The 22595-nt window shown below is 41.1% G+C and overlaps 2 protein-coding genes across 5 annotated transcripts; one reads left to right on the forward strand and one right to left on the reverse strand.

Annotated features, from left to right (window-relative positions):
* Positions 1–288: 288 nt before the first annotated feature.
* On the forward strand, positions 289–13933 carry rbm45 (RNA binding motif protein 45). Of its 4 annotated transcripts, XR_011691318.1 has the most exons (13): positions 289–598; positions 1302–1424; positions 1783–1909; positions 2443–2568; positions 3528–3698; positions 3799–3928; positions 4739–4832; positions 5469–5626; positions 5953–6028; positions 6352–6490; positions 12744–12830; positions 13516–13620; positions 13796–13933. XR_011691318.1 is itself a non-coding variant. In XM_071479959.1 (11 exons), the coding sequence occupies exons 1-10, from the start codon at positions 323–325 to the stop codon at positions 6466–6468; spliced, it is 1398 nt and encodes a 465-aa protein (XP_071336060.1). In that variant the 5' UTR covers positions 289–322; the 3' UTR covers positions 6469–6490; positions 12744–13191. The 4 variants fall into 4 exon arrangements, 3 of the variants coding, with proteins under 3 accessions (XP_071336060.1, XP_071336059.1, XP_071336061.1); XM_071479959.1 differs by lacking the exons at positions 13516–13620; positions 13796–13933 and having other exon boundaries at positions 12744–13191; XM_071479958.1 differs by lacking the exons at positions 12744–12830; positions 13516–13620; positions 13796–13933 and adding an exon at positions 7142–7780.
* Positions 8323–18048, reverse strand: zc3h15 (zinc finger CCCH-type containing 15). Its single transcript, XM_071479961.1, has 11 exons — positions 17837–18048; positions 15677–15778; positions 15252–15363; positions 14995–15147; positions 14275–14366; positions 13727–13909; positions 12716–12796; positions 12428–12493; positions 12160–12270; positions 9703–9838; positions 8323–9468 (listed from the first exon to the last, which is right to left on the reverse strand). Exons 1-11 carry the CDS (start codon positions 17909–17911, stop codon positions 9281–9283), a joined length of 1299 nt encoding a protein of 432 aa, XP_071336062.1. The 5' UTR covers positions 17912–18048; the 3' UTR covers positions 8323–9280.
* Positions 18049–22595: the final 4547 nt, after the last annotated feature.

Genomic DNA, 22595 nt, shown 5'->3' on the forward strand with positions numbered 1-22595 from the left:
TTTAAAGGTGAATCTTTGGTAATTTGGCAGATCAGTCAATTTCACATATTTTTTTTCCTATCTTGACCAGGTTTGAGGCCCATAAAGATCCAGATCTAGTTTAAAAACCACTATTCCTAGATCTTAAAAGGTTTATTTGGAAGCAAGTTATTTACATTATATTAATAATCGGGGGTTATTTCATGGCCAACCTGTGGAAAACGATTATCTAAATTTAGGTGGTTAGCGTTTTTAATCTCCAGATTGAAACAGGAAGTTCCGACGAGCATTTGAAGGCAGCACCAACGGCTACAGCCAGCGTTCTCTTCGGAGGGAAGCAAACATGGAGGAGTACCCGTCCAAACAGAGCACCGAAAACCTCGACGACCCTCCCAACAGCCGGCTTTTCGTGGTCACAAGTCGGTCCATAACTGAAGATGAGCTTCGGGAAGCTTTCTCCGTGTTTGGGGACATTCAGGGGGTTTGGGTTGTCAAAGACAAACAGACAAAAGAGTCCAAAGGGATCTGCTATGTCAAGTTCTCAAAGTCTTCGCAGGCCTGTCTTGCGATGGAGGAGATGCACGGAAAAGTGCTGATGGAAGGGACCAAACCTGTGAAGGTAACGGCTGCTGCCGCCGGGCAGCTGGGGCTGGTCGACAGGATCGGCTCAGTTTGTCTTTAACGCTTTTAAGTTTCAGCCGAAACAGTCAAATCGCAATATACGTGTGGTCAGTAGCCTGCTAGCATGCTACACAGGGGTGCTACCGTTAGCAACACTGAGGACCGATATTAAAAAGGGTCAGTTCACCCGTATTATAAAATCAATATTTTTACCCTAACCTCTTCCTAATAGCGTCTGGACATGCAGACAGGTCATGTATGGCTTGCTGAGGTTTTTAAATTAAAGTCTGTGGCACCTCTGCGACCACCCAGGCGCATCTAGGGTGAAGGAAAACATGACTGAAACCCAAACCAAAGAAAACTGCCACAAAACTCAACAGAAAGTCGTTAATCTAGAACAAGATGTCTCAGTTATTCAGGATATTCCACAACCTCAGAAAAGAATAAACAGCCGCTGAGGAAAAAATAGCAAGGAATGTGGATTATCTTGCCTAACCAGATTCATTTCCATTAATCTCCATTGCATTGTTATAGGAGCAAAACTAGTTCTCCTCCTCCTTGATAGCACCAGGAGTCTTTTTTAATTGAAAAAAAAATATTTAAAAGCAATCATTTATGGGTGTTTTTTTCTAAATTTCTGAATGTCTTGTTAGCCTGAAACTATAACCAATTGTTTGTTCCCTCTCTGCTTGGTTGTGTAGGTGTTTATTGCCCAATCACGGTCTTCAACAAGGCACAGGGATGTTGAGGATGAAGAGCTGACAAGGATATTTGTCATGATCCCCAAAACCTTCTCAGAGGAGGACCTCAAAAACACATTCAAAGTAACTACACCTCCTTGTCACATTGCCACATACTTTTTCTATGCTTTTCTATGCTTCTGCCTGTCCTTTCTGTCCTTTCTGCTTTTACCCTTCTCTACATCTATAGTAAAAGCAAGACCACAACGCAAGATACAAAATATTAGGGACATTAGATCTTTGTGGTGTGGTGTTAACTTTAATTGTTTAAATTTGTGACTTTATGTCCTTAAATGAAATAAATGCTGAAAGCCTAAAATACCGTATATTGGCTTTAACTGCTGTTTCATGTTTTTATGAGACTAGAGACATTAAACAATGTGTAAAGCGTGTTACCAGTTTTTTAATCCCTGTCTGTTGTTTCTGTCTGTCTCTCTTTCAGGAATATGGTGATATTGAGTATTGCGTGATAATCAAGAATAAGTTTACAGGGGAAAGTAAAGGTTTGGGTTACGTGAGATACTACAAACCCTCGCAAGCTGCCCTCGCTATAGAGAACTGTGACAAAAGTAAGACTGCCATATTTTTTTTTTAATGGTTTCATTATTTGCAATAGAAGTAGCAGCAAGAAACTGTACTGAGAGATGTTAACTTTTACTCCAGAAATTGTACTTTACAGTTAACAGAATGTTTGCTCAACCCCTCTGTCCCACTCTCTCGCTCTCTCTCTCGCACACACACACATACACACACACACACACACACACACACACACACACACACACACACACACACACACACACACAATGACAACAGACCTGTCTGTCAGCTGATAACAACTACACCTACCTGTTTATTTGCATATGAAGAGGGAAAGTGAGATCCAATCACAAGTGGTCACTCGAGTCTCATTTTAAAGGCAGGTGTGAACTGACCTGCATAAAGCTGACCACTTGTGATTGGATCCCTGAAGACGCATGTTAATACCAGGTCTGAACAGGGCCTTTGTCTCTCAGTACTGTGGCAATGATGATGATGATGATGATGATGATGGTGATGATGGTGATGATGGTGATGATGGTGATGATGGTGGTGTTATTAGCTTACAGGGCCATCCTGGCTGAACCTCGCACCAAGGCTACAGTGACAGAAGATTACAGCGGGGGAGGCGCCAGAGGTGAATATATGGGTGGTGCTGACTCCATGAACCAGTACAACTTCCCAATGGGTACGCTGTTGTTTGACACCTTAATTCAGTATTTTATGTTTGTATTTAAGTTTGACCAGCAGCTAAGTCCATCACTGATGAGACGCAACACTGATTCCTGTGTTATTCAGTCAGATGGCAATTGGGAAGACATTTTTTGTATTTCATTTTTTTATTATTATTATTATTATTATTATTATTATTATAATAAATTAACCTTGTATATTTTACAGCACTACCTGCTCAGAATAAGTAACCAGTGGCAAGTACTTACAGATACACTGCAGAGGTTTGGACCTTTAGGGCTGTTTTATTCTATTTCAGAGCTAGTTTGTAAAATATACCCTGTCCAAGCTGCTTGTCTGATGGTCAGAAAGCTTCAGAAGCCCCCCCTGCCCACACACACACATCCTGACATTGGATTGGGGGGGCTGCATCCGACCGTTTCTCTAACTTTCCGAAACTGACAATCTGACAATTACACCCATGTCACACCACGATTGGCCAGCTGAGATAAACAACAAAAAGTGAAAGACTTCTCTGCCACAGCACAAATTAAAGCAGCTGATGAGCCCAACTTCGAATGAGTTATGTGTTATTCAGGGAGCTCATTGTGGCCTTATGAGCCACAGAGGATGCAGATGATTCAGTAATCAGTTATGCACCATTTATACAGGGACTGAATACAAACAAATTAGAATTCTTGCTCAGTCATTTAAAGAAGAAAAAGACCAACAAAGATAACAGGGTGTCGGGTGGGGGGTAACAAGAAAGAATACTGTTGTTACATTAGATGTCTTCAAGCTTGCACAGAAAGAACAGTTTTTTTTATTTTTTTTATTTGACGTTCCTCATTCAGATCAGTGGGGCAGTCATAGCAGCAGTCGTATGTTTTAGTGTAGTGAGTTAATAAGGTAAACCTTTGTCTGTAAATGGTCTCAGTCCTGTTGCTGACCCTGGTGTCCCTCTTCCCTCTGCAGCTGATCCTGGGAACTACCCGGTCATGGACTACCGCTCCGGTGACTTCACGCGGTGCCTGATGATGTCAACGCGTGCCGCACTTACCCAGGAGCAGATTTTTGCTCTGTTTGACATCATTCCTGGTATGGAGTACTGCGAGCTGCAGAGAGATGCTTATGGAATGAGCAAAGGTTAGTGAACTGGTTTACTGTACTTTGTAATTCATGTAATCTGTGAATGTTGATGTGTTCCAGCTGTTCATTTTGATGACTGTCCGTCATGTGCCCTCAGGTCATGCGCTGATTCGTTACAGTAACCTGGGATCAGCAGTTTACGCCAAGGAGAAGCTGAATGGCTTCGAATATCCACCTGGCAACAGACTGGTAGTAAATTTTGTTGACGATGGAGAGGACCGCAGCAGGTACACACACACACATGCATGTATATACTGAATTTACATAACAGCATACACTTACAGCGTTTCTGCATCAGGGCCAGAAGTTAATAGAGGCATGGAGCAGAAAAGCCCTTTTGATTAATTAAATCCATTAATTAAAAAATTGTGATAAAATGTCACTGATAATTAACAGTAAAGTCTGTGCACATCTTCATGGTCACGTTCTAGTTGTTGTCAAATATTTATGGGTGAATGTGAATCGTCCCCTGTGGGCCACAGTGACTGGGGAGTCCTTACTGAGAGTGCCCTGATGAAGAAGACAAGGAGAGAGCTCGATTTCTATACTAAACAGCTGAGTGTGTAGTCTGACGCAGTAAAAGCTGTGGTGTTGGCATCACACAGGAAAGACACAGAGGAAAACCACATGTGAATGATTGACAACCAGGGTTGTTTAAAAGCAGTGTGGATGGAGGTCAGAGTCAAATATCACTGACCACAGTCACCAGTAAAGTTTTTATTTGTCAGTATGCAGCACAAATGTTCAGTAAAAGTTTCCCAAAGGTTGAAAATGATCATTAAAAACAATGTTAGAGACAAAATAAGGACAGATTGACAAATGTACACAGTGTTGTAATTTCTTTCTAACGTGTGTTCAACATTTTTACGAAGCCACACGGACATAGTTTAACCTGTATTTCATACTAGACATAATATGTCTGTCTCTATTTCTCCCCTAAAGTAATTTGATCACACAGCAACAGCTTCATCAGTTTCATCAGTTTGAACCACTGAAGAACAGCCTGAAACAGCCTGTGTGTTTGTTTCTGTGTGTAGTCCTGTAGGTCGCATGGCCATGCAGTTTGTTGCAACCCAGATGATGTCTGCAGTGTGGAACGGACCCTCCACCAGCCAAGTGATGAAACCTCCTGTGAGTGCATTCTATCACTGCCTGGTTTAAAAAAACTTGTATCGGATCACCCTTCTCGTCATATTGAGTTATTTTGCCACCTCTGCAATGGTCACATGATCTGTTTGCATCAGATTAACACTCTCAAATTCCTTCTAAAGTCTAAAGCCTGTTGAAGAAAAGCAGATTTCTGCAGACAGCTCATATATTTTAGACATTTATTGAACCTGTAATGTAGCAATAAAATGTATGGTTCTTGCATATTATTGATTCCTACAGCACAGGAAGGTAGGTTTTTTTTCTTCATCAAATTATGCATTTACACACATGCTTCCTTTTAATAAGTGGAAGTGAAGTTATTCTATATTTTCATCATTTTCCTTGCTTTAAACTTTAGGAGACAACTCACCCGGTAAATAACATCTCAAAGTTAATAGCTGTTCTGGGTAATTATTCCTCCAGGCCTCCTGCCACTAATGACATTTTACAGATTAAATAATTAATAAGAATAAAAGTTGGTTATTACACAAGACTTAACATGATTAACCTTGGAGCTGATATGTTTTATACAGTGAGGTGTAAAAAACAAAACAAAAATAAAAACACTGTATTAAAGTTGTATCATTGAGCCTGAATATTTTTCTCCGTTTCCTCCAGGGTTTCTCTGCTGTCTCTCCAATGTCCCGGGTTCAGACAGATGTCAACCTGCCCCCGCTTAAGAAGCTCGCTCCACCTGACAGCAAAAGCAAGGAGCGCTTGTTTGTCGTGTTCAGCCCCTCCCCGCTGCCCCCGGATGTGCTGGAGGATGTTTTCTGGTAAGTGTACTATGGATTGGCTCATAATTTTACTTAATTCTAACATTGTAAAAATGTTTTGAGTTTTGAATATTTATGTCACAAAATGGCCAAATGGTAAGAATAATGGTCCATTAACCAGGAGGTGAAAGGTTCAATCGATCACACCTCATAAGCTCAGTTGCTTCAAATTGCTCCAGATGATTGCATCAAGCTAAGTGCTCTTAAATAACAGTGTAATGCTGCTATTAAAATAGTCCTCCAGACAATCGGCACTAACAAATGTTCCTGCATTACAATTAAATGTTTTTTCCTCCCACTGTGTCTCCCTCTGTTTGTCTCCACAGTCGCTTTGGTTCACTCATCGAGGTCCATTTGGTTCCAGGGAGGAAAGTTGGATACATGAAGTATGCTGACAAACAGGTGAGATTCTGAACTGATGGAAGTGAAGCTGAAAACAAACCAGATAGAGAAACTTGAGTAGAAACAGGGATGGAGGTTTAGTAGACTGGTTGGAGAGACGGTCTGTAGGGGGGGATAAATGGGCAGTGAAAGATGGAGGGATGAAGAGAGGTAGACAGGGGAAAAGCTGAGTGACTGACAAACAGAAGCAGGGTATTTATTTAGAGAACCAGGTGCCTCATCATTCTGTCATTGTCTTTGTCTTTGGACTCTTCAGATTGTGTCAAACCAAATCAAGTTTGTCTCTCTTAATAACCCCCCCCCCCCGTTTGTTCACCTCTCAGTGTGCAGATGAGGCCATGGCAGCGCTCCATGGTCGGGTCGTCAACGGAGTAAAGATGAAGGTGATGCTGGCTGACCCTCCCAGAGAGGAGTCTCACAAACGACCCCGTACCTACTAGGAGCACGTGACAGAAATGAGCGGTAAGTGCCAGGTACCACAGTGTTTTTTATTCTGGTAACAGTATTTTTATACATAGACTGTAAATGTGTTGTTAGCACATTACATGGTTTGTGAAAGCTGCACACACACAGAGCAGCTCAGCTGAGCGGTGATGGAAATGAAGAGGAAAGTACATAATGGAGTGTCCATCTGAGCTTAAAGAAAATCCTAGTTTAACCAGAAATAAAATTTCTGAGGAAAACAGGAAGTCATGAGCTGTGGAGGACCAGGTGTCTGCAGCTTTACATTCCAATAACAGACTTCACTGTACTATAATATCTTTGTCTTCGGTTGAGCATGTTAGCAGAGCTTTCCCTCTACGATGAAACAGTGGTGCTACATTATGAGACTCAAGTGTAACACCACTGTTCTGCTTCCATTAGGAGGTGTTAGATGTATGTTATGAAATATTTTGTCTTTAGACATAATATCTAAAATATATTGATCTCCCAGTGAAGGTGTGTCTGTGTGTGAGCCCCTTCAGTCCTCCACACACCTGTACTCTCCTGTAAACCTGTTTTCACCCTGTGTAGGGAAATCGCTCCGTAGTCTGACAAGATGTCAACAAGTAACTGATGACAGTTGAGTTGTTTCTCTTCCTGTGAATAACACTGCAGCTTCTTGTTCCCTAGGCGACTGTTGTCATGACACAATGACACCTGACCTGACAGACCGACCGACATCAAGACCTTCTTCCGACCTCTGACACGACCTTTGACACCTGTCTGACCTTACTTGTGGTCAGTGACCTTGCTGTGACTCAGTGATATAAGAAGGGCACAGTAGTATCTACTACTACAGTGGGAGTCTTAATCAAACACAGTCTGTGAACAGCAGCACCATAAACAGTGTGTGTGTAGTTTGTGGTCACTGTGATGCTTTTATGCTTTTTTTTTTTTTTTTAAGTAGGTAGTTTCAACCTTGACGCCTTTTGGCTTCTGTCAGCTGGACTAACATTGTACAGCCACAGCAGTAGCACACAATGAACACTTTATTTCAAGTTTAAACATCTCGGTTTAACTGTAGTTTAGGTGGTTGGCAACACTTTCTGGAAAAACTGGGCAGGAGGCTGCAATCTGTTAATAAACTAAAAATAAATAGGATTTGTAAAGCTGGATCTAGACAGTTATGTAGTTCAGATCTGGTCCTTCCTTTTTTCTAGAATGGTGTGCCCTGTAATCCCATGTTCATCTCAGTACAACTGTGTTTATTAGACTAAATGTAAATTTCTTTTTTGTCTCAGTCAAAATAAAAACCAGTTCAAACCACTATTCATTTTGTCTCATCTCTTCTTTTGAAGCTGCCTGATGAATGACTGGACAGTTAGCTGTTGTCAACAGTTCACGTTTTAATATTTTCATGATGTCAAATGTCAAAACCACAGTTATGAGCCTCAGTGTTAGAAGTATGAGGTGCACTGTCTGGCCTGGACGCTCCCTGATGATTAAAATCCTTTTATGATTCAGTCTTCCTTTCCTGTTTCGATCTCATCAGATTTGAATCATGTATCTGTTCGGCTACATACACACCTGTGTATGTAAATAAAGCTTAATCATTTGTTGATCTTGTCCTGTTTAAAAATCTGCAGTGGCTGCAGTACTGTTGGTTTCTGTGCAGTAAAGAGTAAAGTCCTCTGTCCTCTGTAGTGTTGTTTGATGGGAACCTGAGGGTAGCAGGTTGAAACAACTTTTATCTATGATTTCAAAACAAAACAGCAACTGCCAGTATGTTTTTACAAAAGTAAATTGTATATTGAAAACTTTGAACTGCTAAGTGAAATTATCCGGGACTTGATCCAAGAAGAGACACACACTGGATGTACAGTAATCTTTTATTTTTTCAGGAGGCAACTCATGAGAACATTATTTACAATACTGGGCTGGCGATGGGATCTTTGTGTTTACTTGCTGGGGCTGAGTTACAGCACTAATCTGGTCTCAGAAACACCGCTGACATTTTAGAAGCTAGGTCTGGACTTTTCCTTCTGAAAGTTACACAAATTTTTCCATAACACAAGAATTTTCAACAGTTTTAACTTACACTTAAATGAAATGATGGATTTGTTGAGGGAAAACAAATCTCCACTAGAATGATGAAAGTGCTAAGATCCTCAAAACACAGCTTTTAATTTGGTATAAGAGCAGGTGACGCTCCGAGCAGATTTCTTACAGCAGAAGCGCTCCCCTTCATTTCCCCCTTTGTATAAATTCAGTTTACAAAAGCTCTTTTAAACATCCATCGATAACCTTGAGTTTATTGAAGCCGTTTCCAGCAGTGCACTCTCACAGGTGTAGTGCTCTGATTCTTACGCCCTGTTAATGTCTCACTCAGCAAATCACCATGTTCAATATTTAACAGTGATCAGGTAGAGAAGCACTCGAAGCCTAATTCATCTAAAGTTATTTCAGTTTCAACGTAAGCCAGCGCTGAGCCACAAAAAGTGCACAACAGCTGCAGCCGAAGAGAAACTGTGACAAGCAACATTCATGTGGAGTTGGCCCTGGTTAACCCTAATTGGCCCAGCTGTGGAAATTTAGACACCGGATGGACAGACAGTCTGGGATGACGGTGGGCTGTGAGAGGGGCGGTACAGAAAACAGAGGGGGCAGAGACAGGCAGTGATGTCATGATATAATCAGGCTTTATTACTGGAGTCTCTGAAATTTAAAATCATTCAAACATCTGGTCTCTTTGTTGTTTAGCTCCATGCATCCATCAGTCCATCCCTTTGTCACTTAGTCCGTCCCGCCCTCCACCTCCTGCGCTCCCTCTCAGTCCTCCAGCGCCAGTGTGTTGAGCTCCTCGTCGAGTTCCTCCAGATCCTCACCCGTGAACAGGTTCTCATCCACCGGTACCTCCTCTTCCGGCTCCTCCTCCCCTCCTCCGTCCTCCCCTCCTCCCTCTGCTCCTGACAGCCCGTTGGCCTCAGCGCCGCCGCAAGCTTCGTTCAGCTGCTCCTCTGTAGAGAGGAGGAGGAGGAGGAGAGGAGGAAGCAGGGAAGAACAAAAAGAAGGATTTTTTAATCATGTTAATTTGTGTATCAGAAGAACTTCTTGTGCTCATTTGTCTCTGATTGAGTCATCTTGAGTTATAATTTGAATAAAATGTTCCCAGTGGTTACATACAGATGTAAACAGCATTACCATGGTAACTAGGCAGAAACCGCATTTTGTAATCGGTGAGTTTTTCTTACCATCGTCTTCCTCTGTTGGTTGACTCTTATTCCTCGAGGTGAAACGGTCCATGGATGCTACGGTAATGCCTGTGTTGTCGACCTCTTGTGGAACAAAACGAGATAAGTCTATGTCCTGGACCTCTGTGGTAGAAATCTGAGAGAAAAAAGATGGACGGCAGGTTTAGATGAGTCAAACACAAGAAATCTAACACACAAGAAGTCTGTGATTTGAGAACTGGCATCGATGTAAAACTACAACAGAAACATGAGCAGGAGTTGGTGCGATGCTGCGTTCAAGACAATTTGAAATCAAGACTTTCTAACCTCCTCGGGCTGAACGATTATTTTGACAGATGTTGCAATCAGTCATGATTTTAGCGGCATTGGTAATTTTTGCATTTCATTTTCACTGAAAATAAATAAATGACAATGATGTGACTTTTTCTGGGGTCTTGAACCAAACAAGGATCTTCTCTTATATCTGGAGAATATGATTTGTAGGCCGGAGCGTCTGTGTACGATATGTTGTAATGCACTGTAGCGTTATCAAAAAAAATTGCACCTCCTGCAATTTGGTTATTGCATTTGGCTGTACTGAGACTTTGATAAAACATACGATGGATCAGCCTCAGGGAGAGATCCGACTGAGGAAATTTCATGCACCCTGACTTCACAGGAAGCAGATGTATCTTTGTCCAAATGGTGTTAAATGAATTAAACTCTCAAAATAAAGGTTATTTATTTAGGCCTTATTAGTAAATGACATTTGAAATGACCTGTGTGCCTTTGACAGCCTTTTTCCTTCTGAGTTGTTCATCCTCCTCCGTTTTGTTGATGTGTTATATGATATAATTTCTTTAGATTTCCTGTACATGTTGCCATTTGTTTCTTATTTACTTCATAATAACAAATACTGAACGGTATCATGTACTAAGAGTGTGTTAGTGAGCTTGTGTTGCCTTAAATGCAGCAATCCGGTCATTTAATTCATCATAAAGATGAACAGTTATAAACCCAGTGAATACATTTGTAGTTAGCAGTATCAGGTTATCTGACAAACTTCTCTACACTATCTGGAACTTGATGCCAAAAACCAAACAGTTTTTAATTGGACAGAAGTTTTTACACAATAATATTTCACTACCAGAAAAAGAGAACCAGGAAATTAATCAAGGGACAAAAAGCCCAACTGTGCTTAATTAAGAAATTTGAATAAAAACAGGATGAATGCAAAAAAAACATGTTTTCTTGTTCATTAAGCTTGTTATGGATTAATTTATGGCCCGAATCTACTAAAGGAGCAAACAAGTGTGCAACAGGTGCAAGTAATTAACCGGCAAATCATTTACTGTGTGAAAAGACGGGCAGCTGCAATTCAGCAGGAATTAACTACAGCAACAGTCTGAGTCCGGGGACTGAACCAAACCACTGACACAGCTGAATTAACACTGTTAATGGGTGAGACTCCACGGCGTCTGTCAGTCTCATCTTGCAGATGTGGAAACTGTCCAGGTTTCTTATGAACAGCACCTACAGCCTCAGTTTCTGTTCCGACTTCACTTTGTGCAGTGACTTTTGTTGCTGTTACACTTGTGGAAATTTGTGATGAAACTTTGAACACTCAGTTACATCATCTGTCATTTTCAATTTATCCAGAATTAACAGGATGCACTTTTTATGGTTCACTCAGCAGCAGCCATGATCTCAAGCATGTAGATATTTCTGAGTGGTAACTTTTGTACAGAGCTGAGGTCACTAATAGGTGGACTGTGGTCTGGGTCCGGACCCACGACGCCCAGACTGGACCTATTACCTATAAATTATTGAGAATCATTACATTTTCACAGAGCCTGGTCACATGATGCTGCTCAGAAATAAGTGGGGTGGTGGAATATAAGAGGGAAAGAAAGAGGAAGGGAGGAGTTAAAGCTGTTTAACTGTTAAGATGTGCTGACTTTATTTATAATAAAATGTTGAGGCTGTTCAGATGTGAGTTAACAAAAAACTAAAAAGGGGAAACTCAAGCTACACATTTTTCAAAAACTAAATAAAAAGTAAATTCTAATTGAAAACCTCTGATTTAGAGGATCATTTCCACAATCCCCTCCATTTTTATGCCACCACAGGAACACACTTGTTGCCTCTGTTCACTGTGAAGTACATAATGAAGTACTGGGATATTTCAGTTTTAAGTGCTTAAAACTTTACTTATATTTCAGGACCTGCCTGACAACAGCGACCTCACAGTGCAACCAAAATTAATTTGCTCAAATGTGGAAGCACTCACTCACTGACTGACTGACTGATTGACTGCTCACAACACTGATATGCACTGATTAATATTTTGCACCAACAATGCAAACTGTGTTCAGACAATATTAAAGTCATACAAAGACTCATGTGCCGGGGAGCAGAGCAGACTCTGTGACTGTGGGACACAATAGATGAGAAAACTGTTGATAATTTCAGAATTACCATTTCCCCATCGCCTTCATCTTCATCGCTGGTGTAGCGAGTGTCATCGGCTTCAGCGTCGTCGTCATCGACCAGCTCTGGACGGAACTCGAACACCTCACGGCCGCTCACCTACACACAAATACTTAATTAAATCCTGTATCACTGTGAAAGTAACATGGGACAACATGTACACTCATAAAGTGGCCACATCTATAAACAGAAACACAAACCGTTGTCCAGAATACTTGTAACCAATACCACCCACTACACTTGGAACCAGACTTACTACTAGCGATTTTCCAGCCTTGAAGTCAGCCTTCTTCTTCTCCATCTCCTCCCTTGCTTTGTCCACCTGATAATCAACAGTAGCCAGTTACTTTTTTTGTATTTCACTTACTGATTATTAAGCTTATGATTTGGTTGTGGAATAAAAAAAACAACCAAACAACAAACTCCTGTATCATAAGAAAACAAATTCCACTGGAAAATGTAAAGGATTTAAAATAAACATCTATGATGCTGCAATGACAAACGTGTCAAACAACATTAATAAAATGTTGAAACATGTTCCAACCTTCTCCTGCCTTTTCCTCTTCTTCCAGGCCAGGAAAGTCTCCAGGGTGATGCGAGTCACGTTGGCACCCAGAGCTGCTCGCTGCAGGGGAGAGACAGACGTCAGGATGTGGACGGTAAAGAGACCCTCCAGGGTAAAATCAACCACACAGAGTATTTGGAGGGCGCCTGAGAACCCCGGGTGGTAGCCATGTTGGACGTCCTCACCTTTTCTGGTTATGTATCTAAACTGTCTCAGATCTGTGCTGTTTTTGATTGATCGATGATCTTTCTTTGGGTTCCAGTCTATCTGTACAGATGGGTATGGTACTTATCTAATTCTGTTTTATGAAGCTCATCCTTCTTTCTTCTTCAAATTATTCAGCCCATCTCAAAATTGTTTTACTGTATTTTACTGTAGTACATTTTAATGTGTATGTGTAAAGCCCTGTGCAACTGTTTTTAAAGGTGCAACAGAAATTAAGTTTACTCACTTTACTTACTGGTGCTAATGACAACTTGTTAGGCAGCGTCCTACAGAATGCTCTGTTAATCAGCATCATCCTGGTAACTGTTCTGATTTAAAGCAACATTTCTGCTAGAAGCTAAGCACCAGCTGTGGTTAGTAGTTGTGTATTTATGTTTAAACTCCCCTTCAGTAGCCTACTAGCTGCTTTGCCAGCTGACGAACTGAAGGACCGTTTGTTCACATCAGCTGAGCTCACTATTAATCTCCTGTTTTGGAGTAGAGGCTGGAGCTAAATGCTACATGCCTTTAATTATTCTGCACATAAATCAACAATTTCTCATTTTCTATTTCAGTAAATTAATTTCTTTATCATTTGTGGACACATGGACCAACATGATGGCTGCAACCGTGCTTATTGAGATGCAGGTCACGAGTGCAAAGCCCAAGTATGGATGAAGGTATCTTCACTTTCCCTCCTTTCAGTCCATCAATAACAAGACTTATATTACAGTTATTTCTTTTCCTTTGCAAACTGCCAGGAGCAGACTTTGCATCCCTCCTTACCTCGTTTTCTATCAGTTCCTCCAACGAAATTTCCTCCTCTTTCTCCTCCTTCTTCTTGTCTTTCTTCAGCACGAAGCCGGGTGGCAGGGCGTGCCGATACATACAGGTATCGCCCCCCGCGGGACACACCCAGAACCAGCCGTACTTATTATTCTCTATGGCCTCCAAGAAGTACTTACACACCTGGGGACGACACAACAGAGTAGATAATGTCACATGGAGCGAAAAGGGAAAACAGACAACGTCTGGTGTTGTTGCTGCTCCACGTGGTTGAGGACAAACAGCCACAAGATGACTGAGTTACTGAATCCACCACTGACAGGACTCCTTGTGTTTTCTGCTATTTGAAACAAACAGGTTTTTTTTTCTGACTCAAAAAAGTCAGATCTGGTTCAATATAATCCATTATTACAAACTAACAGGGCTGTTTTCATTTCTCTGCATCCAGGACTTTTGATCAGCATCAATCACGCTAAAAAAAACAAAAAACATCTCCACTTCCCTCCATATATCCACCTCTATCTTATCCATCATCAGAGCAAACTTACAATTTGTGTTTTGGCTTTCTTCTTCTCAGCTTCTCCGTGTTTTTTGTTGACCACCTCCTCCAGCTTCTTCTCATCCCAGTTCTCCATCGTGTCTGAACACAGCAGACACATTATTAAACATAATTCATAGAGGTGAGCTGTTCAACAGTGTAATTCAACACGTTATTAAGCTGTTGTTGCATAGTAGTGACATTTGTGGCCATTTTGTGTAACAAGATTATTTTTGAGTCACTTGCAGCGCTTTCATGTTTGCAGTTTCCTCCTATGAAGTCTGTATATTTCATACTTAAGCTGTGCTGCTTGTTGCAGATGCAGCTATTAAATAAACTTTATTGGTGCCTGTACTAATTTATCACTTAACATTCAGTGTTTGTGAGCGTCTGTGTGCAGTGAGGGCGGGATTTGCAGCAGGGCTGCATTGAGACTCCTGGTGCTCACAGAGTGTCTGAATTTCAAGAGGCTATTTAAGCAAAGATGTTGAGAAATTGACCTTGTTTTTCATGTAACTTTTCGGTTGGCGTCTTTTAAAAGTGTCTAAATCACGTTTTTTCTGCTGACCCTGTCCACAGCAGCACATCGCTCTGCTTCTCTAAACTGGCAGCTTAATGCTTAATATCAACAACATTACAAGAAGTAAAAATCATGATGTGATGTCGCTCAACACGATGACATAATATACATGATTACAACTTATACAAGTCACCTACACTATACACTAACCTTTCTCCAGGTCTTCGTCTCTTTCATCCACGTAGACGCTTCTCTTCTCACATTTCCTCTCCATTGACAAATCATGGCTGAACTTGCACTTGTCACCTTTAGTGCACTGGCCCTGCTTAAAGAACGCACACAGCACTGACTTTGGATCGACGCCTGCAGAAAAGAGAGAAGAATTTATTGAACACACACAAGAACAATCAGCAAAAAGCAAATAAAATGTAACATTAGCTAAGTTAATACTCAGTCATGTTCGTTACCTTTGCTGACTTTCTGGGCAGCGACTACAGGTTTAAACAGCTCATTGAGTTCGTCCAACTCTTTCTTCTTATCGGCTTTCTTACCGGTCTTTTCTGCCTCAGCCTGTGCAACCTACACACACACACACACACACACACACACAGAGATGGTAAATACATTTTAAGATTCTCTGAATCAAGTCAGCTCACAAAGATGTAAGTGAGTGCTAAGTTGTTTGATTCATTAAACATATCTGAGTACGCAGAGCAGTATATCCACCTCAGGTATAAATGAGACAGTTCAACAGCAGACATTTCAAATTGTTTGGTAGAAGGAGCAGAGAGGTTAAGTACATGTGCTCTGGGAACGCTTCAAGCAAGAGAGAGTCAGAGGTATGAAGGGATGGAGAAAGAAACATACTAAGAAGAAGGAATTTCCTTCCAACCTGTCTTGCACTTTGTTGGCCATATTTCACTTGCTGAGTAACGTTCTTGATGAACTTCTGCTGTTTGGCCCCTTTCTTGTTCTTCAAGCCAAATGTCTTGTCCTAGAAAAGGAAAACAAAAACAGGTCAATTAATTGTCAGTTTCATAATTAACTTACAACAATTTCCCCTAAGCAAGAAGCTCCAATCTTATAAGAAGCTCCTGCACTTATTTTCCTTAATTACAAACCAATAAAATACAAAGGATAAGGGGGAACCCAGCACAGGGCTCCAAGGCGCCCTGTATGCACTGTGTAATTTTGACCTATCTATGAAGAAAGTTAACAATCATATTAGAAGCACAGTGAAATCTTTGGTTTTAAATCCAAAACAGTGCTACTACATCGCATTGTGACACAGATCCACCATCTGATTCAGAGATTTGGTGACAGCATGTGTCAAATTTCCGACAGTATCAAAACCCACGATGTGACCGCTGCTGCAGACGACCCCGTCTACAAACCAACCATGAAGTGATGCAGCACTTTAAACACCATTTTTGAAAACAGTTTAAAAACTTGCCTGTTTTTTTGCAGCATCTTTTTCTTGTGCTGCAGTGCTGTGACTTACATTCATCACACATTTCACATGCCTCACAACTGAGATCATTCAGTCTGGACACAGACTCATCTCGCACAGTGGGACATACAATGAACCTGTGAGGTCGCTGTTATCACACAGTGTACAGGGGCCTTAAATTAAGGCTGAAACAGCTGTTTGCTTTGGTCATATTATCACCTACATGTGGATAGTGGTTACTAAGTGATTTCAGGGAAACCATAATTAGATTTAAGCCACACGACTCTCACACATTTTTCTGAGCACAATGAAAGAAACAACATTCATTATGTCACATTGCTATAATATGACACTTTAAGTTATTAGCAACCACTGGATCGCAGCTATCTGTAATTTCTTAATCTGTTTATAATTCAGCAAAATTAACATACTCCTATCTGCTTCAGTTAGATTTTAAAAACATGCTAGACCATCTTCCAGATCTCTCTGACTTGCCTTATCTTATCTGTGGTGCTCAGCCCCAAGTCCACTGACTCCTACTGAAGCTGTAAGTAGCTTAGTCATTAATAAAAAGCTGAGTAATTTCCTACATTTGCTGGGCACTGTAGTTTATAGACAAACATTACTCAAACAGAAGTAACTAGCATGTCTCGAAGGACTATATTCAGCCACAGATTACCATTTTATGTGATGTTAATGGTTTTTGAGCTACAGCGGAAGTCATAGAGCAATGAGATATGTCAGGCTTTGGATAAACAGACAATACAATTCTTTTCATGGGATTTATAGCCTTATGTTTTCAAGCCATAGACCATAGATGACATATGAAGTGTTATCACCACAGTGGACTCAGTATCTATGCCTGTTGTGAAATCAGCTGATAGATAATTTTCTCAAAGATCTGCAATAACAAACTTAAGTTCCAGTAAAATCTGTGCCTGAGCAGGAACAACGATGACCAGCAGGTATGGTTGCACTGACAGAGGGATGTGGCAATGACAATGGTTAGCGACTGCTTTTAGAGATACTATCAGTAATCTCACATTTGTGGGGAAAAAAAACAAATAAAGTTTAATAACTAAAAACTTCTACATCTGTTTCAACTCGGCGCCGAAAGAGCCTCGAATCTGTTGCCTCGTCTGCCCTGGAGGCCGAGCAGAAGCAGGCCCACTGCACCGCCCTTTGCTTCCATTTCTTGTACAACAACAGTCAAGCTAATCATTTTAAACACCACAAACACGTCGTGTTAAAGCCTCTAATTTTAGCAGCGGACTTTAGAGACACAAATAAACCTCAACAGAACATCTAAACACACTTTCTCCGGCGGCACGGCCCTGTTAGCAGCTCGGCCTCCTCACAGCTGGCTAGCTCGCTTAATATTGAGCTGAAGTGATTAGCGATTTCGTTAGGAGGCAAACAAACTAATCAAACTGAGGAGTGTGTGACTGGTTAACGGTGACAACTGCCCAAAAACCAGTGTTAAGTTAAGGTTAACTCGTCAGCACTTGTGTTAGCTTCGGTTAGCACTGAGCGAGTGCGGTACGCTAGCAGGTCGGCTACCGCTAAACACCGACATGCTAACTCGTGTTATTTTTTTTTTACCTCAATTATCTTTTCCTTTTTCTTCTCTTGAGTTTTTTTATTTCCCGCGGCCGGGGCGGGTTTCTTCGGAGGCATGTTGGCTCAGGTATCGCTGTGTACAAAACGCGTGGACTTGGCTGTGTGGTATTTATTTTAATGTGGTGTTTCAGCTGGGACGTCGGCTCCACATTACCCAGTTGTTGCTAGCACGGCACAGCAACGGCGCCCGTACGCCACATGTGAGTTGTTGATGTTCTGTGGCGTCATCACGCAGCCCGAGAGGCATGATGGGTACCGTAGTCCTTAGGGAAGCCACGTCGTTCAGCCAACTAAAACCTGCTAAAACAAAAATAAAAACTAAAGAAACAAAAATTAAAGTAAGCGAATAACCCAAAATTGCGTCTTAAAGTGGACCCCATGACATCTTTATTAACGCTGTTAATATGTTATTTATTTTTTAAATAAAAACAAAGTAATTACAATATGCTTTACATGGTTTTCAACAGGATTGCAACATTAAGAGCTAGAAATCAGTAAAACTGGACATTTAAAATGAAATAAAGCAAAATAAGAGGGTAAAATACTCCAAATATAAAATAATAAAAAAAAAAAAACAATTACAGAAAGGCCTTTTTTAAAAATAGCTATAATTTTAAGAAGTGTTTTTAAAGATAATGAGTCCACAAATCTCAGATCAGTGAGTTTTAGAGCTGAGGAGAAGCCTTTACTGCAAAAGCCCAGACACCTTAATTCTTGAGGTGGGACTTAGGAACGGCCAGAAGAACCCTGCCTGAGGATAACAGACTGTGCTCTGGCTTGAAAGGGAGCAATAACTCAGCAATATAACTGGGAGCAAAACCATGAAGTGTTTGAAGTAATCAGTAAAATGTTAAAATCAATTGTAAAACTGCCTGTTAACTGGTGAAGAAAGGCTAAAATAGGGATCTTGTTGAGGGTGGAGCCTTGGGGAATTAAGACATTGTTGTTACTTTCATTCATTCATTCATTCATTCATGTATATTTTAATTTTACATATTTATTTCTTCAAATTGTCTTTAGAAGAATAAAACCTTTGTTCACTGGGTAGAACTCAAGGGAGACCTGACCAAAAAGGCTGCACAGAATTATTGCTACAGCAAGTCAGACAAAATAGACAAAATAAATAGGCCAATAATATTGTAACACTGAGCACAAATGATCACAGAGATTATACAGCCAAATAAAAGAAATATACGTGATTTAAAGTCTAGTATGTTTACGATATAGAAAAACATGCAGTAGAGTAAAAAAAAAAAAAAAAAGACGTATACAGCACCAGAAAAGGATCCTCAACATTAGAGAATGATCTTCCATATCCTTATTTATAACTATTTGGCTACTTCAAAGCAAAGGGGAGTAATGGGGTGTTTTACTTTGGGTTCAGTGTAATTTCATTGCAGTTTTACTGTTTAACCGCCAGGTGTCAGTGTTGCAACATCTGTCAGTGATGGCGAGAGGTAACGCACTCTCCAGAAGTGATGGAGTACAACCAAAATTCCAGCATATACCCTCAGAGAGCATGTGGCTGATGTCAGAGTGAGAGCTTGCATGAGAGATGTAGTCTGTTGAAGCAACTGGCCTCAAGCAGCTGAATGGACATGAATATACACTGGAAAAGTCTTGATGACGGGACTAATTTTCTCAATATGTCAAATTCCAAGTTACGAGTATGTGATTATTAGAGAGCCACCCACATGCAAAATTCATTGAAATGCTGTCTGCAGAGGTAAGATGTTGTAATTAGGCTTCTAACTATGTTATAATTGTGCTAATAATTAACAGTTTATTTTGTCAGATTCATGTTAGACCCTCAGAATGATTGACCCGCAGAAACCAAATGACCAAGATTAAAGAGTCAAAAAAATCGTCACTTGAATCATGGGGGTCCAGAGATGCTAAATGCCATAGTTAAAGATGATTGGATCAATGACTGAGGAGGGGTTTACACAAATACACAATTATGTAAATTCAATATGCTGCAAAATGCTCTGCAGCATAAACTAAAGTTGTAGCGTGTACTTGATTCAGCATGTTACAAGAAATTATGAGAACTAAGAACCGTGTTTCTGCAGTAAATGCTTTACAAATAATTGTCCTAAGCATAACAAAGGTTATTGCAGAGCCAGCATCTGGTCGATGGATATAAGACCATTTTACTGCCTCTGTTTAATAGGTTGATTGTATAAGCTGCTGCAATTAAGACACCCCTGGCATGACTTTTAGTGCCTGAGTTGGGGATGAAATTCCGTCCTATCTGGAATCCTTGGCTGTGTAGGTTGTACGGTCTGTGAGCTCCAAGTGCTTTGGGGGGAAATTAGGGAAAAGCAGAAAAAGTATAAGAGCAACAACAACAGCAACAACAGGGCTGCCGCAGTCCTTTGTGTTTGGACCCCTACTAAGAAGAAAAACCCCGTTTGTAACCAGAAGCGTGAGATCGTGTCGTGGCTGCGGGGCAGAGAGCCAACCAGCAGGGGTTTTACCGCTTCAGCTGCTGATTCAACTTGATTTAATTAGATTTCACTTAAGTTACTAATGTGATTTCAGTTGGCACATTTGACATGTGTGGCCTTCATCCACACCCTGTCTCAGTGTGGCGGCCAGTGCACTGTGCGGGATGTGTGTGTGTGTGTTGTATAGAAAACTATTGTACAGCACAGTCACGAGCCAAAATGGGTCACACACGCCTGCTCCTCTTGAGCTCTCATTTGCTCTTGTGTGTTTTAATGAGCCTTGGTTTTTGAGGGTAGGGGACAACAGTTACTCAGTTTGGGTGCCCACATAATGACCGTACTAGTAGTGGGCTTTAATGAGTCCCAGAGTGAGACAATGAATTTACTCCAGTGACAGCATCCTTGGCTGCACACGTGTTATCAGACTGTGTGTTAGCATCCTCTCTGCTGTCCGTACGCCTGCTCACATCCTCTGTTGTGACTTTATTTCATTTCATGTGATGTGGAGATATTTATTTATAACATGTTTGTCATGCATGGTGCCCTTCCACCGTGTGTGTGTGTGTGTGTGTGTGTGTGTGTGTGTGTGTGTGTGTGTGTGTGTGTGTGTGTGTGTGTGTAATAACCTATATTGACACAGCTCCTGAATACAAGGCTGAGGGCTAGATTTTAAGACAACAGAAGTGGGTAATATTGCCTCGAGCAAACTTCCTCTCTGTGTTTCTCTCTGTCTCTTGCTCCCACTCCCTCTTCCTCTCCTTCTGTGAGAGTCTTTGTGTGTGTGTGAGTGGTCTAATAAATCACTATATCTGCTGCAAGACCATTTTTCCCTATAACCGCCTTCTTCATATTCATACAAGCATCGATCTCTCTGCAGAGGGCATGCATGTCATGCAGCCTGCAAACACACAAACACACACATAAACGCACTTGAATCAACTAACGCCTGCAGCTGGAAAGAAAACATCTGCCTAATTAGCCAAGCACAACAGTTGATCTCCTTCCTGTGACATCTGAGAAAACCTGACACCACACAACCTATCTCAGACCAATTTTTCTTTCCGAGGCAATAATTGAAAGTGTCCTTTTGTCAGTCTGCCTCGCCCTCCTCCTGCTTCCAAGGACAAACTGCAGCACCTTGTCTGCGCTGCTGACTGCTGAGTGGGTCATCGGCTGTCAGCTGCTACCCATCGAGGAGCTGCACGACACCGGGGGCAAGGAAAAGGGCAGAAAAGATTGTCTCCAACCAGGCCCACCCAGATAACTACCTGCTCTTTAAGAAAGAAAATAAAACTTTGCTGTAGATGGAAAAACTGCTGCATAAACACCCAGACCTCCCAACACCTCACCCACTGCACACCACTGAGATCTCATCAGCCTGTGATAGTCCTGGCAATCCAGCAGTTATTTTGTGTTGGAGTTGTAGTAATTTCTTTTTTTTTTTTCTTTTTGACAAATCCCATGTTCCCCTTAACCTGCCTTCATGTCTGCATTTACTTTAGATGATTTCCTCTACTTTCCACGATCCCAAGAGAATGTGTGAACTTGTTGTATTTAGCTTTAAGTTTTATGTTCAGGTAATGAGCAAAAGCAGGAGAAGCAGTGATACTGACAGCGAGAGAACACTTTTTTTTCCTTGAGAGAAAAGGGGAGAATCGTATCCTTTTACTGATAACACACCTCGTCTGCTGGATGCATTGTACTCTGGTCCCTTGAGGCTACTGTCGGTGGAGAGATTGTTGTGTATTCCTCCTCTCTTGGTGGATTTCTTTCTCCCTGTGTGTGACAGTTGAAAGTCTGCACAAAATGAAGAGTCTAAGAGCTCGATAATCCTGAGGGACTGACAGGATGTTTAGCCTACTGTTGATGTTTTAGATAACTGAAAAAAAAATCTGTGGTGCATTTGTAGCCCCCTCTCCCCTTTTTTTAAAAAAAAAAAACCCATTGTAGCTGCTCTGGAAATATCTCATAACATCCACAGTTCTCCACAGAAACAGTCAAAATGGACCAAGAAATCTGAGATACTTTCCATTGTCTGTTTTCCGACAATGTTAAAGTGTTTTCAGGAGGATTTTTTCCCCCCCATAACTAGCTGTCCCATTATTCACTCACTTCAGAAAAAAAGATGTCTAGACTCCTTCTCACAATTGAATAGAGCTGTTTGTAAACCTTATTACTGTCAGTCATAAGTGCTAGCACCAATTCATTTTGGTGGAATCACTGGCAGCACTGATGACTGAGGTTTTTTTTATTGCAGTATATTCAGCTATTGACTCCCTGCAGGGTTTTAT

The sequence above is a fragment of the Trachinotus anak genome, unplaced genomic scaffold (genome assembly GCF_046630095.1).
Source record: "Trachinotus anak isolate AG129_WGS33_773 ecotype Australia unplaced genomic scaffold, CSIRO_AGI_Tana_v1 ptg000007l, whole genome shotgun sequence".
Taxonomy (NCBI): Eukaryota; Metazoa; Chordata; class Actinopteri; order Carangiformes; family Carangidae; genus Trachinotus; species Trachinotus anak.